The sequence below is a fragment of the Phyllobates terribilis genome, unplaced genomic scaffold (assembly GCF_046119375.1).
Source record: "Phyllobates terribilis strain yellow unplaced genomic scaffold, ASM4611937v1 Scaffold_4__5_contigs__length_816908805, whole genome shotgun sequence".
Lineage (NCBI taxonomy): Eukaryota > Metazoa > Chordata > Amphibia > Anura > Dendrobatidae > Phyllobates > Phyllobates terribilis.
In genome coordinates, this window is record NW_027362764.1 from 57,571,422 (window position 1) to 57,590,989 (window position 19,568).

Genomic DNA, 19,568 nt, shown 5'->3' on the forward strand with positions numbered 1-19,568 from the left:
ACAAATGGCATAAATTCAAGGCTGATATTCTGATTTCTGCTGCAGCTTACAGTTTGTTTGTTTTTTTACAGTCAGAGTTCAGGATACTTTGCTGATCCAAAAGTAACATGGCAGACAGGATTTAAAGAGAATCTGTCAGCAGGTTTTGCTATGGAATCTGAGAGCAGCATGATGTAGGGGCAGAGACCTCGATTTCAGCAATGTGTCATTTACTGGGCTGCTTGGTGCAGTTTTGATAAAATCCTAGTTTTCATTGATGTAGATCTAGCATAGCTCAGAATGTTGAGCTGTGTATAACTCCGCCCACATCACAGATTGGCAGCTTCCTGTACACATTGTCAGCAAGCAGCCAATCAGTTGGGTTGCACAGATTAGCTGGACTGCCTGGCATGTGAGACCTAGTCCCTGTAGTGATAATCTCCTGCTGATAAAACACTGATTGTATTGAAAGTACAGCAAGCTGCTGAGCGAGTGACACCGCCGCAGTCAGACTCTCTGCTTCTACATTGTGCTGCTCTCAGATTAAATAGCAAAAACTTGCTGAAAGAATCCCTTTAAAAAAAAAAAAAAAAATAAATCGTTGTTGATCAGACTGCAGAGATCTCAGGCAATCCGGCGTATGGGGATTGGTGGGTCTGTCTTAAATATAGCAGAGAGTGAGCATGCTCGACCTCCGATCCACAGTCAATAGGACTGGCGGAAAAAGTGGAGCCATGCATTCGGCCTTCTCGGGCACTCTTCTAGATAATAAATGAAGCAGAGGTCTCCAGATGGTGCCCATATCCTTTCAAGGGGTTATCCAGAAAACATGCTGGTCTGTAGTTCCCCATTTTAACCGATCGCAGGTCCTAATGGTTTAACCCCCAATAATCAGCAAGTTATCACTTATCCTGCGAGTAGGTGCCAACTTGTTTTCACCAGACAACCAATTTAATGACATGTCTGTTTAAAGAAGAGCTCTCACCAGGTCAAAAGTCACCAGTTTTTGCCCTTTTTTTTAATAAAAAGAACCAAAATACTCAAGGGAGAGGCAGGAAAAATATGAGAAAACCTGGTGACTTTTAACCTAGTAATGGGTCCTCTTTAATTCATGTATGTGTCCAGTTCTGCAGGGGAATGAGGTGCCCTTTATAGGCTCAGAATCGATGATGGAAATTCCTAAATGGAAAAAGTTTTGAAAATCAGACGTCTTTCAGTGATGGAGATGGAAATAAAAATCGCCATTTTAAACCTCCAACCAATGTGAGCTCAGGGCACCGCCGGTCTCGCCCTCAGGGACCTTCTCCATCTCCATTCTTGCCCAGCCCCAGCGTAAGAAAAAGCTGCCTACAGGATTTGAACAGCTCTCAATGATTCAGCGACCATAGCTGCTGAACGTGAACGACACTTATGATGCACGTTGACATGTGGCGATTTTTTATACCGCCATTAATATGAAATCATTGTTTTATGAGGAGAAAATCTAAAATGGTACATGCTACCGCATTGTCGTTTTAGCAAACTTTGCATAATTCAATAGTACAAGTGAACATTAATAACTTTGTAATATGTCTTATCAATGAATTCTGCTTCTTTTTCCACTTATGAGCCATTTCTCCTCTTGAACTCCTCATTCATCACGAAAAACAGCTAAAATCCAGCTCAGTAACGGATTGGATTACAGTTGCCCACAGACGATTATGGAGATAGGAGCAGACGCAGCACATACAATACTGCTGCTACACCACTGAGCAGCATACACAGCTACTCTGCTCAATACAGCTGTGTAATCTCTATTGCTTTCTTGCAAGTGTTTATCACGCCCAAGAGCTGGATTCACAGCTGAACTGCTCAGTACTGCTGTATAATGTCCTCCATGCCGCTTCTGAACATGTGGTACATAAAGACAGAACAGGAATTCTTCATATCTGTGTGTACTTAGAGACAGGACAGCAGAAGCTCCTTGTGTCGGTGTGTGCTGTGTATACACAGACTATATTTACAGCATGTTGAAGTTCCTTACAAGCATGTAATGGACTCACATGACTTGAAAGGTCCTTCAACTTGGTCAGGGTTTGCATAATCCGTGCAGGTCCTGATCGCTTTCTCTCCTGCCCTGCATCGATCAGACTGATCAGTGTCGGGCAAGAGACAATAGAGCAATTCTCTCAGTTATCTAGTTGGACGCTTTGTCACAGTTCTCCCCAATCAGAGAAAGCTATCTCCGGACAATAAGACGCACGCACTTTTTAGCAAGATTTTTTTTCTTGCTAAAAAGTGCGTCTTAAGGTCCAAAAAAAAAAATACAGTATTTTAGATATGATAACACGATTGATTTCTAGTTGGTTAAGATAATCTCACAGTCTCCTAAATATCACAGTGGGAATTTGTTGAACCATATACATCATTGAAGCCAGCCTAAAGTTGGGGTTACATGGCGACTTTGGCTATGACAGAGGTCGCGCAGAGATCGATATGTGCTGCGACAAGCAAGTAGCAAAAAGTCGGTCACATTCAAAATTTTTTTAAAATTCACCTGTGGTGGTAGCAGTTCCCTAAGGGTCACAATGAAAACCCTGTATTACGCTGCGATGTAGCAGCAGCACATAGCGATCTTCTCGTGGCCAAAATCGCCTTTTATCTTCTTGCACACACGAAATTAATTATGTTCCCTTTCGATACCAATGTATGGGAAGCAAATTGATAAAGAGGACAGGCAAAAACTGCAAGTGTTCTTAGAGGGAGTAAACCTTTAAAAAATAGGATCAGTGTGAACCAAGTCTTACATTAGGTTCAGTGGTGTTTCGCATACAGACCTGTTGGACAGCATGAATCTGATCCTGCAGAGAAGTCACCTGTGTCCGCAACTCCTCATTCTCCTTCTGGCAGCACTTGAGGTGGTGGTCCCGCTCCTCCAGCTGCTGCTGATAGCTGAGGATTTGCTGCTTCGAGTGAAGGAGATCTGCCGCTGTGCTCGAGTGGCTGGTGTTCCTCAACGTCTCGCCGGCCTGCAGCTGCACAATAAAAAGGTTTCATATTAATAATGTGGTCTTATCACCAAACAAAACAGTCCAGATACAGAGACTCTGGATGGTTTTACTTTATTGATTTGCGTTCTGTTTTTAATTAGACTCTTTAATTATCATGTGTAGTGCCGGCGTCCCTGCCCTCTGCTAGGCAGGGACGCTGCTCCTCTCACCGCTCTGCTCCGTGCCCGGCTTCCTCCCCCCGCTCTGCTGTCAGCGCGCGCTCCGTCCCGGCGTCCTCCTCCCGCTCTGCTCTCAGCGCGCGCTCCTTCCCGGCCCCTGTGCTTAGGGCGCGCGCGCGCGCGCTCCCCTCCTCTTAAAGGGGCCGCGCGCGCCGCCCTAAAGAGTCCCCGGCCAATGGCCGGAGGACTTCATCATATATAAGGCACCTCCTCCAAAATGGAGGTGCCCGAGCAATGTTGTTTGCACCTGTGTCTCACCTGTGCTTCAGCCCTCAGGTCCCGTTGCCAGTTACCTGCCAGTTTCCTGCTAATTACCTGCCTGATTCCTGCCTGAATACTTGTTACCTGTCTGCCAGTCTGAGGTCCGACGGTCTGCCTTACTACTCCTGTCAGTCTGTCTAAAGGACCAGCCTGCCCGCTCACCTGGGAGCGCATATCAGCTACCTGCCTGCTTGCCTGAGGTCCGACGGTCTGCCTTACTACTCCGGTCAGTCTGTCTATGGACCAGCTTGCCCGCTCACCTGGGAGCGCTTCTCCGTTACCTGCCTGCTTGCCAGCCCGGAGGTCCCGTTGTCACGTGCGGTGACCATCAGCTATTCCAGAGACTCTTGCCCGCTCACCTGGGAGCGCTTCTCCGTTATCTACCTGCCTGCCAGCCCGGAGGTTCCGCCGTCACGTGCCGTGACCACCTGCTATTCCAGAGACTCTCGCTTGCTCACCTGGGAGCACACATCTACCACCTGCCTGCTAGCCTACCCGGAGGCTCTGCCATCACAGGTCGTACCTACCCCTTACCCAGAGACTGCCCTGATCACTTGCCGTAACTCCCTGTCCGTTCACCCAGAGACTGCCACCCGCTCCCTTACAAGGGCCGCCCCCTTGTATAGTAGCTCAGAGGTTCCGCCTCCCGGACCCGTTACAGTCCGCCTCCCGGACCCGTTACATCATGCTATATTCCTTTTGGTTCATTTATAACATTTTGTGTAAATTATGTCATATTTCATTGTATTTTACTTGTAGCTTTACTTCTATTTATTATTGGTTTTATATTTTGCCTTTTTTTTGTTTGTTTCATCAGTCCTTATTATTTCTACATTTTAGTCTGGGTTCACACATTATGCATACTATATATCTATAATATAAGGCGGGATGCGTCCCTCTGTCTGAAGCCTCGATAGACTGCGCATGCGTGACGCGCAGTCTGGCTCCAGAGAGAAGCAGGCATCCAGCCGTTACAGGTAAGTATGTAAGTATGGCGCCGGAGATCGCGGTATGATTGGCACTGAAAGCATACCGCGATCTCCGGCGCCATACTTACCTGACCGGGAGGAGCGTTGCTGCGGCGCCTCTCTTCGCCGGAGACCGGGGGCAGAGTGAAGGCGTTGGACCGGCGCGTGGGCATTGCGCTATCCGGCGCCATTTTATTGAAGACACATTTACAGTGTGTCTTTAGCAAAATGGCGCCGGACAGCGCGGAGCTCCGACGCCGCACTCCTCCCCCGGCCTCCGGCAGAGAGGACGCAGCAGCGCTGGAGTACAGAGAAGAAAGGTGAGTATAACTGTTTATTTTTTTTGTATGTGTGTACAGTGTGAAAGGGATGAGGGGGCCACACATACCAGGATTGTGGGGTGAGGGGACCATGCATATATCAGGATTGGGGGGATGAGGGGTACCACGCGTACCAGGATTGGGGGGGATGAGGGGTACCACGCGTACCAGGATTGGGGGGGATGAGGGGTACCACGCGTACCAGGATTGGGGGGGGGATGAGGGGTACCACGCATACCAGGATTGGGGGGTGAGGGGTACCACACATACCAGGATTGGGGGGGGGTGAGGGGTACCACACATACCAGGATTGGGGGGGGGGTGAAGGGTACCACACATACCAGGATTGGGGGTGAGGGGTACCACGCATACCAGGATTGGGGGTGAGGGGTACCACGCATACCAGGATTGGGGGTGAGGGGTATCACGCATACCAGGATTGGGGGTGAGGGGTACCACGCATACCAGAATTGGGGGTGAGGGGTACCACGCATACCAGAATTGGGGGTGAGGGGTACCACGCATATCAGGATTGGGGGGGATGAGGGGTGCCACGCATACCAGGATTGGGGGGGGTGAGGGGTGCCACGCATACCAGGATTGGGGGGGGGGTGAGGGGTGCCACGCATACCAGGATTGGGGGGTGAGGGGTACCACACATACCAGGATTGGGGGGTGAGGGGTACCACACATACCAGGATTGGGGGGGGGGGGGTGAGGGGTAACACGCATACTAGGATTGGGGGTTGAGGGGACCACGCATACCGGGATTGGGGATGAGGGGTAACACGCATACCAGGATTGGGGGATGAGGGGTGCCACGCATACCGGGATTGGGGGATGAGGGGTGCCACGCATGCCAGGATTGGGGATGAGGGGTGCCACGCATACCGGGATTGGGGATGAGGGGTGCCATGCATACCGGGATTGGGGATGAGGGATACCATACACACCAGGATAAGGATGAGGGGTGCCACGCATACCGGGATTGGGGGTGAGGGATAGGGTGCCATGCATACCAGGATGAGGGATACCATACACACCAGGATAGGGATGAGGGGTGCCACGTATACCAGGATTGGGGGTGAGGAGTGCCACACATACCAGGATTGGGGGTGAGGGGTACCACGCATACCAGGATTGGATGGTGGGGACAGGATGGGGGCAGTACAAATACAAGGAGGGCGGCAGCACATACCAGCATGGGAGACCATATACCAATAAAAATGCTCGCCACCCGGGTGTAGAAAGGGTTCAATAGCTAGTATTGTAAGGTGGCCGCCAGTCAGGTCCTTGAGGGTAGATATGTGTCACCGAGGTTAGTGGCTTCGATGATGTAAAACCGAGATAGCATGCTCCAGCACGTTTAGTGCCGAGAGGGTTAATAGGGCGTATCAGGGCCGGTTCTTAGGAGCAGTCATAAGAGATGGGTGGGAATGACTGCTCACATATCCCCACCCTGGCGTGGTTTTGTGTAAATAAAATGGTTTGCCCACTGACAAAGACATGAACAGTCTATAATTTTAAGGGTAGGTTAATTTTAACATCGAGAGATAGAATATCCCCCCCCCCGCCCCCCAAAAACAAAAAAAATCAAGAAAATCACATTGTATAAATTAGATAAATTTATTTGAATTTTGCAGTGAGAAATAAGTATTCGATCCCTCTGGCAAACAACACTTAACACTTGGTGGCAAAACCCTTGTTGGCAAGCACAGCAGTCAGACGTTGTCTGTAGCTGATGATGAGGGTTGTGCACATGTCAGGAGGAGTTTTGGTCCACTCCTCTTTGCAGATCATCTCTAAATCATTCAGCTTTTGAGGCTGTAGTTGGCAACTCGGAGCTTCAACTCCCCCCATAAGTTTTCTATGGGATTAAGGTTTGGAGACTGGCTAGGCCACTCCATGACCTTAATGTGCTTCTTTTTGAGGCACTCTTTTCTTGCCTTGGCTGTATGTTTTGGGTCATTGTCTTGCCGGAAGACCTAGCCACAACCCATTTTTAATGTCCTGGCGGAGGGAAGGAGGTTGTCACTCAGGATTTTACGGTACGTGGCTCCATCCATTCTCCCATTGATGCAGTGAAGTAGTCCTGTGCCCTTAGCAGAGAAACACCCCCAAAACATAATGTTTCCACCTCCATGCCTGACAGTGGGGATGGTGTTCTTTGGGTCATAGGCAGCATTTCTCTTCCTCCAAACACGGCCAGTTGAGTTAATGCCAAAGAGCTCAATCTTTGTCTCATCTGACCACAGCACCTTCTCCCAATATCTCACAGAATCATCCAGGTGTTCATTGGTAAACTTCAGACGGGCCCGCACATGTGCCTTCTTGAGCAGGGGGACCTTGCGGCACTGCAGAATTTTACACCTTTAAGGCGTAATGTGTTACTAATGGTTTTCTTGGTGACTGTGGTCTCAGCTGCCTTGAGATCATTAACAAGTTCCCCCTGTGTAGTTTTAGGCTCATCTCTCACCTTCCTCATGATCAAGGATACCCCACGAGGAGAGATTTTGCATGGTGCCCCAGATCAATGTCGATTGACAGTCATTTTGTATTTCTTCCATTTTCTTACTATCGCACCAACAGTTGTCTCCTTCTCACCCAGCGTCTTAACTTATGGTTTTGTAGCCCATTCCAGCTTTCTGCAGGTCTATGCTCTTGTCCCTGACATCCTTAGAAAGCTCTTTGGTCTTGGCCATGTTGTAGAGGTTAGAGTCTGACTGATTAGTTGAGTCTGTGGACAGGAGTCTTTTATACAGGTGACTATGTAAGACAGCAGTCTTCAATGCAGGTAACTCATAATGGTCTGCAGGGGATCAAATACATTTATTTGCATTTTGCAGTGAGAAATAAGTATCTAATTTATACAATGGGATTTTCCTGATTTTTTCTGGATATTCTATCTCTCAATGTTAAAATTAACCTACCCTTAAAATTATAGACTGTTCATGCCTTTGTCAGTGGGCGCACTTACAAAAACAGCAAGGGATCAAATACTTATTTCCTTCACTGAGGGGCAGAAAAGAAAACACGTGTCCCATAGTCCTGTAATTCTTACATAAAGCAGACTTGACAGACTGTTCATAGTTTCTACAAATACTAATGCCAGGGATGCCTCCCTCAATCCAGCTCAGGATGATCATAGGTACCTTTCTGATGACATAAGTAAATATTAGGGACAACGCAGATTTATCCCTACTTGCAGAAGTCGTATTTATTCAATGTGATTGATTTTTGGCTATTCATCATACATTAGAAAGTCCATGCGTGTATTCTTACATCCAGCACTGAAATGCTTTATTACTGTATATATCCACGTCACTATTTTTTTTATTTTATTTTTTTATTTTTTTTAATTATGCAACTAAAGCATATGGCTTTAATTAAAAAATAAATAAAAAAAAATATTATATTATAATATATACAGTACAGACCAAAAGTTTGGACACACCTTCTCATTTAACCCCTTAAGCCCCGAGGGTGGTTTGCACGTTAATGACCAGGCCAATTTTTTCAATTCTGACCACTGTCACTTTATGAGGTAATACCTCTGGAATGCTTCAACGGATCCCCCTGATTCTGAGACTGTTTTTTCGTGACATATTGTACTTCATGATTGTGGTAAAATTTCTTCGATATCACTTGCGTTTATTTGTGAAAAAAATTAAAATTTGGCGAAAATTTTGAAAATTTTGCAATTTTCAAAATTTTAATTTTTATGCCCTTAAATCAGAGCGATATGTCACACAAAAGAGTTAATAAATAACATTTCCAACATGTCTACTTTACATCAGCACAATTTTGGAACCAACATTTTTTTTTGTTAGGGAGCTATAAGGGTTAAAAGTTGACAAGCGATTTCTCATTTTTCCAACAAAATTTACAAAACCATTTTTTTAGGGACCACATCACATTTGAAGTCACTTTGAGGGGTCTTTATGACAGAAAATACCCAAAAGTGACACCATTCTAAAAACTGCACCCCTCAAGGTGCTCAAAACCACATTCAAGAACTTTATTAACCCTTCAGGTGCTTCACAGGAATTTTTTGAATGTGGAAGAAAAAAATGAACATTTAACTTTTTTCACAAAAATGTTACTTTAGACCCAATTTTTTTTTTATTTTCGCAGGGGTAACAAGAAAAAATGGACCCCAAAATTTGTTGTGCAATTTCCCCTGGGCACGCAGATACCCAATATGTGGGGAAAAAACACTGTTTGGGCGCACGGCAGGGCTCGGAAGGGAAGGAGCGCCATTTGACTTTTTGATTGTAAAATTTGCTTGAATAATTAGCGGACACCATATTGAGTTTGGAGAGCCCCTGTGTGCCCAAACTTTGGAGCTCCCCCACAAGTGACCCCATTTTGGAAACTAGACACCCCAAGGCACCTATCTAGATGCATAGTGAGCACTTGGAACCCCCAGGTGCTTCACAAATTGATTCGTAAAAATGAAAAAGTGAAAAAAAAACAACCCTTTTTCATTTTTATGAATCAATTTGTGAAGCACCTGGGGGTTCCAAGTGCTCACTATGCATCTAGATAGGTGCCTTGGGGGGTCTAGTTTCCAAAATGGGGTCACTTGTGGGGGAGCTCCAATGTTTGGGCACACAGGGACTCTCCAAATGCAACATGGCATCCTCTAACAAATTGTCGGCTCAAATTGTTAGCGGACATCATGTTGAGTTTGGAGAGCCCCTGTGTGCCCAAACATTGGAGCTCCCCCACAAGTGACCCCATTTTGGAAACTAGACCCCCCAAGGCACCTCTCTAGATGCATAGTGAGCACTTGGAACCCCCAGGTGCTTCACAAATTGATTCGTAAAAATGAAAAAGTGAAAAAAAAAAACCCTTTTTCATTTTTATGAATCAATTTGTGAAGCACCTGGGGGTTCCAAGTGCTCACTATGCATCTAGATAGGTGCCTTGGGGGGTCTAGTTTCCAAAATGGGGTCACTTGTGGGGGAGCTCCAATGTTTGGGCACGCAGTAGCTCTCCAAACGCAACATGGCGTCCGCTAACAATTTGAGCCGATTTTCCATTCAATTTGTTAGTGGACACCATGTCGCGTTTGGAGAGCCCGTGATGTGCCTAAACAGTGGAGCTCCCCCACAAGTGACCCCATTTTGGAAACTATACCCCTCAAGGATTTTATTAAGGTGTATAGTGAACATTTTGAACCCAGAGGTACGACACAGAATTTGTTTACATTAGGTCATCATATTGAATAAGTTGTCATTAGTCTTGAGCGCAAGTGCTCACTACTTGAGTTTGCATCGGGTACTCAGGTATGCACCATGTACAGTGTGTGCTCGAGTGACATGCTCGAGTCCCTGCTCCGCATGTTTCACGGTTATTAGACACCCAAAAAAAAACATGCGGGGATCGCTCGTGCATGGCAGGCAAGTTTTTTTGGCCGTAAAGTTTTTTTGGCTGTGAAGCATATGGGGCAGAGACTCGAGCATGTCACTCAAATACCCACGATACTCAATGCATACCAGAGCACCCGATGCAAACTCAAGTAGCGAGCACTTGCGCTCAACACTAGTCGCCATATCGTCATCTTTTTTTCTTACTTTTGAAAAAAATCCCAACCCCATCACAACCCCAACCCCAGCCCTAACCCCAACCCCAACCCTAGCACAGCCCTAACCCTAGCACAACCCTAACCCTAGCACAACCCTAACCCTAGCACAACCCTAACCCTAGCACAACCCTAACCCTAGCACAACCCTAACCCTAGCACAACCCTAACGCAAGAGTTTATTTTTGACGCCGTTCCTCATGCGGTATAAGTGATTAGATGACTTTATTCTTCGGGTCGGTGTGATTACAGCGATACCAGAATCATATCGGGTTTTTATGACTGACAGCTGTCACACACTAAAAGACGCATTTTTTGTAAAATCTAGTTTTTGCATCGCCATATTTTGAGAGCTATAATTTTTCCAGATTTTGGCAGATAGTCATGTGACGGCTCGCTTTTTGCAGGATGAGTTGACGTTGTTATTGGTGCCATTTTCAGGCACGTGACATTTTTTGATCGCTTTCTATTCCGATTTTTGGGAGGCAGAATAAACAGAAACCAACAATTCAGGAATTGTTTTTTTTTTTTTTTTTTTTTATTCTGTTCCGCGTGTGGTAAAATTGATAAGGCAGCTTTATTCTTCGGGTCAGTACGTTTACCACATTTATATCGTTTTTCTATGTTTTGTACTTTACATAATAAAAGCAATTTTATAGAAAAAAATATTTTTTAGCATCGCTTTATTCTGAGAGCTATAACTTTTTTATTTTTCGGTTGATGGAGCTGTATGGTGGCTTGTTTTTTGCGGGACGAGATGACGTTTTCAGCGGTACCATTTTTATTTATATTTGTCTTTTTGATCGCGTGTTATTCCATTTTTTGTTTGGCGGTATGGTGATAAAGGATTGTTTTTTGCTTCGTTTTTTTTTTTTTCCCCGTGTTCACTGAAGGAGTTAACTAGTGGGACAGTTTTTATAGGTCAGGTTGTTCCGGACGCGGCGATACTAAATATGTGTACTTTTATTGTTTTTTTTTTATAATAATATTTATTGATGGGTACATTATATTTTTATTTTTGGTGGATTATTTTTTTTATATTTTTGCAATTTTTTTTTTTTTTTTCACTTTATGAAAGTTTATATACTTTATTACTTTGTCCCACTCTGGGACTTTCACTTTTTTTCTCTGATCGCCTGCATGGCACAGGAATGCAGCACCATCCCTGTGTCATGCAGGCTGTCAGCGCTGGACAGGGAGAAGATTGTTTGGAGATGCACTGCGCATGTCCAAACAATCTTCCTGCTGTCTGGTGACCCAGATGTTGTCATGACGACATCGGGTCGTCATGGCAACACCCGGGAAGCCTTTGCAGACAGCGCTGGAAGCCGGAAGAGGAGGTGAGTATCTGCGATCACCTCCCCTTGCGATCTACCTCTTTCAGCCCATCAAGAGAATGCCAAGAGTGTGCAAAGCAGTCATCAAAGCAAAAGGTGGCTACTTTGAAGAACCTAGAATATAAGACATATTTTCAGTTGTTTCACACTTTTTTGTTAAGTATATAATTCCACATGTGTTCACTCATAGTTTTGATGCCTTCAGTGTGAATGTACAATTTTCATAGCCAAGAAAATACAGAAAAATCTTTAAATGAGAAGGTTTGTCCAAACTTTTGGTCTGTACTGTATCTATACATATATATAATACATAAATTGTAACAAAGTCACTGGCAGTGTCAAAGGGGAGATATGTTTCACTGAGGCCGTTAGCCTCAGTGAAGTGAAACATGGAAGTTTTCTCCTGCACAAAAGGTGCAGAGAGGGTTAACAGCCCAGGTTTACAAGGGAATGTTTTGAGTGGATGGCGAAGTGCAGGGCGGGACGCCATCCACCATATCTCCAATCCAAGGAGTGGTCTGGGCTTTAAATAGCCAACCTTTACACTCCGGCATGTTCAATTTCTGAAGAAACCTGCTGGAGAGAGGAGCACACATGTGTTGTGCTGAACCGTGTGTGTCTAACCGATATACGGACTGTGCTACATCTTTGTTATTTGTTTTGCCATTATGCCAAATGGGCCGTGTTTACTTTATAGACTCCAGGGGTGATTTATGACGTTTATTAAATCAACCAGAAATTTAAAGAGACGGTGTACCTTGTCTACCTCCGCATACAGCCGAGCTTGTCACTTTACCACAATATCTATCTATCTTATATATATTTTATTTATTTATTTTTAAATATATATGACCATTTTGTGCCTACAGTTCCTATGCAGTCCTATGCACCTCTATGTTAATAGACTACAAGCAACCTGTGTAGTCTGATTCTGCAGTCATATTTCCTTCTTCTTGCTTAGCAGGGGACAGATGAAAGGGAGTGCACCAGTGGGAACAGACTACCCTGTTCTAGGGATGTATGTGGATCCCAGTGGTAGGATCCCCCAAAAAAGTCATAAATATGCGGTGACCGGACAATCCCTTTAAGACGAATATGTATCACATCCCGACCCTTTATTACTAGTGATATAAAGCAGATCTCACATGCTGGAACTGGATCTTCAGCTTCTGACTTTGCTCCGTCAGTTCTAGAAATTCTCTCATGATGTCGTCCTTCTCCTTCCGGGCTTGCTGCAGATTGGCGGTGAGCTGGGTGATTATCCCGTCCCTCTGCTTGATCGCCGTTTCAAATTCTTGAAGCTAATAAGATAAAAAAAACAAAAACAAACTTCAATATTGTTTTATTTCATTACTTAAAATTAAACACAAAGCCTCAGGAAACTAAAGGTATTCAGTTAGATCGCAACCAAACAGTACCATCGAATTAGAATGACGACGTCATGAAAGCTCCTGAAGAAGGGACGCCGGACTGTAGATACAGGAACTGGTGATATGGAAGATAAGAAGCAGATCCTGGGTGCTGATCATTATGTAACATTCACTTATCTATTAGTCACTAGCTAACTATCTTATGATGGGCTTATCTATGAGTCACTAGCTAACTATCTTATGGAGGGCTTTTCCCTTTATTTTCAGGTACAGTTGTGGTCCCATAAGTCGAACTTCCACCAATAATAAAGCGATGGCATCCGGTAGCGATACGTCATCACGTTAATAAAAATCAAATGCAAAAATTTAAAAAAACGACGACAAGATAAAGTCTAATTAACGACGACTCACACCTAACCCAACTAGCTACACACAGAGAACAGTTGCCACTGTACGGATCACAACTGCGGTGGCTCACCATGAAGCTGGCTGCCCTTTGAGACGTCAGTCGACACACTGTCTTTCTGATGTGCATCTTCTCTCGTGAAAGCAATTAATACAGAACAAAATGTAGAATAAATTAATAGAGATAAGGATTTAAAAAAAATAATAAAAATTGGTGAATTCAGATACCAGTCCTCTAAAAAAAAAAAAAAAAAAAAAGTCAGATCCCAAAGTGCTAAATTGAGACCCTCATCCAACTCAAGACTCCTAAATAAATTTCAGATCCCAGATCATATTCCTAATACTCAGGTTCTGGAATAGATCTCTAAAATTCAGACCAGGCGAGTGCAGGATCCAGAAGAGTATTATGAAGTTATTTATGTTCTTCAAATCCAGTCCTGTCAGCAAGTTTTATCCTACCCGAATAGTTCCTTTAATTCAGTCACAAGACAGGACCCCAAATTAAGCTCGGACCCCTAAATTAATAGAGAACTCAGAAAACCCAACTTAGGCCGATCTAGTCGCAACTAACAGAAACTACACGTGAAACTACTACGTGATCGCTGCTGCCCCTATAGCCACGCCGCTGGTAGTCACGTTTTTTCCATTAAACCAGTCTATAATCAGCAGGGGGCGACAGAGAGCACAGGAGCAACGCTCCTATAAAATGGGCTATGGCTTGGAATATGTGCTGCAGGCCTAAGGGATGCAATAGGGGGTGCAAACAATACAGTCCAAGGTCAAAGTGGCTTCCAACACCAGCACAATTGGGTACAGAAATGGTGATCTACTGTGTATCCATTGGTAGACGGAAGCAGTGTGCAGCCCCCCAAATGCAGGTTTAGGGAAAAATATAATTGAAGGACTCAGAAACCAGTTGCATAAAAACTTGAGTAACTTTGTAAAAACTTCCAATTTTGAGAGCATAGCAGCTGCACTCATGTAACCTGGAGCGGGGCAAAGGTGGTAGAGGGAGAGGCAGAAAAGGGGGATAACTTTGCATGTCTTACTGTGGATCCTTGTGTAGATATGCAGGAAAGGGTCCAATAAATGACCCTAAGGCTGTTTGTGCATTTATCCTCTTATTAGGGCACACTCAGGTATTCCCTTATAGTTATAAAGTGAAAACTGCCCTAAAATTAAAATCACACTACATATCAGTCTGCAATCTTCATTCTTTCGGTCATTTTCAGACCCCCTGATGTGCCGTTTGCAGCAAGGAAACAACTTTCAGATTGGTCTTTTGTGGGATTGTCCCTCCCAGTAATATAGGCTGGAGGTGAGATTTAGTGTCTCCACTTGCTTTCAAGCATCAGCACAGCTTCTATCCTGCACTCACTCATTTCCTCTTTGTTTGTAGCCTGTTTTCTGTGCCTTCCTTGAGATACTTTCTCCCCCATTCACTGCCGATCTGTATACAACTCCCTTCCCCTCAATTAAATGACGCAAAAAGTAATTTGAAAAATCCTAGCATTTTTCACGAATAAATTTTAGTGAACAGAAGTCCCAAAATAGAAAATATACATATACAGTGGTGGCCAAAAGTATTGGCACCCCTGCAATTCTGTCAGATAATACTCAGTTTCTTCCTGAAAATAATTGCAATCACAAATTCTTTGATATTATCTTCATTTAATTTGCTTACAAGGAAAAAACACAAAAGAGAATGAAGCAAAAATCAAATCATTGATCATTTCACACAAAACTCCAAAAATGGGCCAGACAAAAGTATTGGCACCCTCAGCCTAATACTTGGTTGCACAACCTTTAGCCAAAATAACTGCGAACAACCACTTCCGGTAACCATCAATGAGTTTCTTACAATGCTCTGCTGGAATTGTAGACCATTCTTCTTTGGCAAACTGCTCCAGGTCCCTGATATTTGAAGGGTGCCTTCTCCAAACTGCCATTTTGAGATATCTCCACAGGTGTTCTATGGGATTCAGGTCTGGACTCATTGCTGGCCACCTTAGAAGTCTCCAGTGCTTTCTCTCAAACCATTTTATAGTGCTTTTGGAAGTGTGTTTTGGGTCATTGTCCTGCTGGAAGACCCATGACCTCTGAGGGAGACCCAGCTTTCTCACACTGGGCCCTACATTATGCTGCAAAATTTGTTGGTAGTCTTCAGACTTCACAATGCCATGCACACGGTCAAGCAGTCCAGTGCCAGAGGCAGCAAAGCAACCCCAAAACATCAGGGAACCTCCACCATGTTTGACTGTAGGGACCGTGTTCTTTTCTTTGAATGCCTCTTTTTTTTTTCCTGTACACTCTATGTTGATGCTTTTTCCCAAAAAGCTCTACTTTTGTCTCATCTGACCAGAGAACATTCTTCCAAAACGTTTTAGGCTTTCTCAAGTAAGTTTTGGCAAACTCCAGCCTGTCTTTTTTATGTCTCGGGGTAAGAAGTGGGGTCTTCCTGGGTATCCTACCATACAGTCCCTTTTCATTCAGACGCCGACGGATAGTACGGGTTGACACCGTTGTACCCTCGGACTGCAGGGCAGCTTGAACTTGTTTGGATGTTAGTCAAGGTTCTTTATCCACCATCCGCACAATCTTGCGTTGAAATCTCTCGTCAATTTTTCTTTTCCGTCCACATCTAGGGAGGTTAGCCACAGTGCCATGGGCTTTAAACTTCTTGATGACACTGCGCACGGAAGACACAGGAACATTCAGGTCTTTGGAGATGGACTTGTAGCCTTGAGATTGCTCATGCTTCCTCACAATTTGGTTTCTCAAGTCCTCAGACAGTTCTTTGGTCTTCTTTCTTTTCTCCATGCTCAATGTGGTACACACAAGGACACAGGACAGAGGTTGAGTCAACTTTAATCCATGTTAACTGGCTGCAAGTGTGATTTAGTTATTGCCAACACCTGTTAGGTGCCACAGGTAAGTTACAGGTGCTGTTAATTACACGAATTAGAGAAGCATCACATGATTTTTCAAACAGTGCCAATACTTTTGTCCTCCCCCTTTTTTAGGTTTGGTGTGGAATTATATCCAATTTGGCTTTAGGACAATTCTTTTTGTGTTTTTTCATTGAAGACAAATTAAATGAACATAATAATAGCAAAGAATTTGTGATTGCAATCATTTTCAGGAAGAAACTGAGTATTATCTGACAGAATTGCAGGAGTGCCAATACTTTTGGCCACCACTGTACTTAGTATTATATCAACCATAACAACCTGAACAATAAATATATAACATCATTCTTAAAGGGGTTGTCTAATCTTATTTAATTCAGGAGCACACCGCCACCACGGCAAGCAGGAAGTCAGGAGGCAGAGTAGTGGTGCGCTCCTGAAGATTGACATTTTGGGCCTGTAGTCTCAACTGTGCACTCTCCTATGCTGCTAGTAGAGCCATCCGATGAGCGCAGGGGCACTGAAGCTGACCAGACCCAGCTAGCTTCAGATAATAAGTTTGCAAGCATGCGTTCCTTCCCTTGTAAACCGACCACCTCTGAGAGACTGCAGAGGACGGTAACCTAGGAAACGAGTAGTAAACTATAAAGTTAAAGTTAAAAGTCCCTCCGTTCTTGAGAACCAAGAGGTAAATTGCAAAGTTGCCTGTTGGTTCTTAAGCCCATAGTAAAATAAATAAATAGTCCTGGATAGCCCCTTTAAATAAGTGATATGTGCTATGTAGAAAAAAAAAAACGTGGCGTTTTGTTTTTTTTTTCTACATTTTTACAAACTAAAAAAGTAATGCAAATATATCGTTTAGCTGCCAAAAAAATGGCATCAATATAAAGTGCAAGAGAGAACATTGAATCAAAGCATCATACACGCAAAGACAGGAGTAAAAAAAAAAAAATGTTTTGTGCTTCAAGGAAGTTAAAAAAATGAAATTCAAAGAGTTCTGCAAAAGTGGAGTTTTCCTTTAAAAAAGGGATACACAAGACAATATTAAAAACTCTAGGGTTCACTTCAAACAATCTTAGTAATAAAATTAAGTCCACAAATAACGTAAAGAACGTGAACCCTAATAAAGACTCGTGGAAGGTTTCATATTCTGCAATTGCTCTCGCCAGAATAGAAAGAACATTTGGAAAGTAATAACTTCTAATATATGACCCCGCAGCAAAGGGAAGAGCAGGGGCTGCACGTGAAGAATTACTGTGTGGGGGAAGAAATGCTGTTTTACTACGGCGAAAGATCGGAACGGGGCTGCACGGGTACGCGGCAAGACGTAATACAGTGACCCATGCTTTTAAAGGGTCGCCCGCATCTAAGCTGATCACACACGGCTTGTCTTGCTCCTGGGACCTCCGCTGGAACCTGGTCCTGAGAGTTCAGTTACACTGCAGCGCCTCCACAGGGGAAATAAAGCATTACACACAGTCTATTGAAATCAATATGACATCACGGATATGCCGATTCCTCCAGAGTAACGCTCTTTGTAGCAGTGTGCTATTGATCTAGTAAATTGATGATAGAATTTTGCATATGTAGGGTTTATTTATTTTACTTGTATAACGCCATTAATTCCACAGCGCTTTACAGACATTATGGGCACTGTCCCCATTGGGGCTCACAATCTAGATTCCCCATCAGTATGGTCTCTGGAGTGTGCGAGGAAACTGAAGAACCCAGAGGAAACCCATGCAAACACGGGGAGAACATACAAACTCCTTGCAGATGTTGTCCTTGGTGGGATTTGCACCCAGGACCCCAGAGTTGCAAAACAACAGTGCTAACCACTGAGCCACTGTGCTGTTCACTTTACACAAGGATCATGGTACTGATGCCGCCTGCAAAACCAGGGTGGCAGGACCAGAGTGCAAACTGAATGAGAGGATATTCCAGAAGATGACCCCAAAAGTTCCAGCGGGAGGACTACCCCTGTAATGATGTGATTTTGGAGCAATCACTTACCAAGGTTGGTCTATTCTTAAAAGATAAATAAAATAAAAAAAATAATAAAAATGCACCAAAAATAGTGCATAAAAGTTAGAAAGCAATGCAAAAAAAAAAAAAAAAAAAAAAAAAAAAAAAAAAAAAAAAAAAAGTACCTTCTGAAGCCCCTCGGTGCCATACGCTGCCCTCATCTCTTCCAGCTCTCGATTGAGCTCATCGATCTCTTGCTGCTTCCCCGCCAGCTCGTCCTCCATCACTTCCAGCCGCGCCTGTGAACTCTGGGTGCCGCGTTCGGAGAAAGTCTCCCGGACCCCAAATTCTTCCTCCTGAATAGATCCACATGGGTTAACGAAGAGAGTAAAAGCCGCCGCACACAGACACCGCACACGCACGGCCGCTGCACCGACAGGAGGCTGCCCGTATTAATAGATCCGGAAGCACGGACGCAGCTTATTACCACAGCAACCGCCTTTGTTGTCGAGATGAGAGCACCGACACGTTTCCACCAAATCCTCTACGTGTGAGAACTGAGTGGGCATCGCAGGATTTTTTTAATTATTATTATTTTAATCTTTATTATTATTATTTTTTTGGGGGGATCCTCTATGGACTATGCCACAGATATAAGGATACACACAAAAGGAGCAAACAAAAGGAGTTAATAGAGTAATAAGAGTTAGAAAGCAGACCTGCCGTTCGCGCTTCTTATTAACCACTTAGATGCTGGATAAGTGTTAGTTATGTGCTGTGTTAATGAGGCAACAAAACAGTGCGGAGGATATACCGTACCCATAGGATATGCGCCGCGTTGTTGGCTGGCAACGGAAAGCCATCATCGACTACCTGTGACGAAAACAATATCCGGGAGTCTGTGAGATCGACAAAAGGACACACAGAAAGAGACATGCGGTGCCCCGGCCTCCCATTCACATTCATAGGTCTGAGCTGCAGATCCCCTGCACAGTAGTCGGCCAGAGCCCCGCTGCGCAGGGAAAAAGTGGACTCAACATTGTGCCCCTTCATTCTCAGGATCGGTGGGGGTCCCGAAAAGGACAGGGCCTCAACCATAAAGTGATGACAAGTCAAAAATGTAGGTTTGTTTTTTTACAGCAGCAACACGGACCAAACAGTCTGGAAACGTTCATTCACTTCTATTGGACATGCTCTGTGACCTGTGCAGAGGTTACTGTGAACAGAGGGGGAGCAGGTGAGCTGTGACATCACCTACT

The 19,568-nt window shown here is 44.3% G+C and overlaps 1 protein-coding gene across 8 annotated transcripts in view; it reads right to left on the reverse strand.

Moving 5' to 3' along the window:
• Positions 1 to 19,568, reverse strand: part of AKAP9 (A-kinase anchoring protein 9) — a 200,529-nt gene that overhangs the window by 152,162 nt on the left and 28,799 nt on the right. For 6 of the 8 annotated variants that reach the window (XM_073677388.1, XM_073677390.1, XM_073677392.1 and 3 more), the window contains 4 exons: positions 19,129 to 19,182; positions 18,495 to 18,665; positions 12,806 to 12,961; positions 2,796 to 2,993 (listed from right to left, as the gene is read on the reverse strand). In XM_073677388.1, coding sequence (XP_073533489.1) covers positions 2,796 to 2,993; positions 12,806 to 12,961; positions 18,495 to 18,665; positions 19,129 to 19,182 — 579 coding nt within the window. The remainder of the gene's footprint in view (positions 1 to 2,795; positions 2,994 to 12,805; positions 12,962 to 18,494; positions 18,666 to 19,128; positions 19,183 to 19,568) is intronic. The other 2 variants (XM_073677395.1, XM_073677394.1) reach the window with 1 other exon arrangement.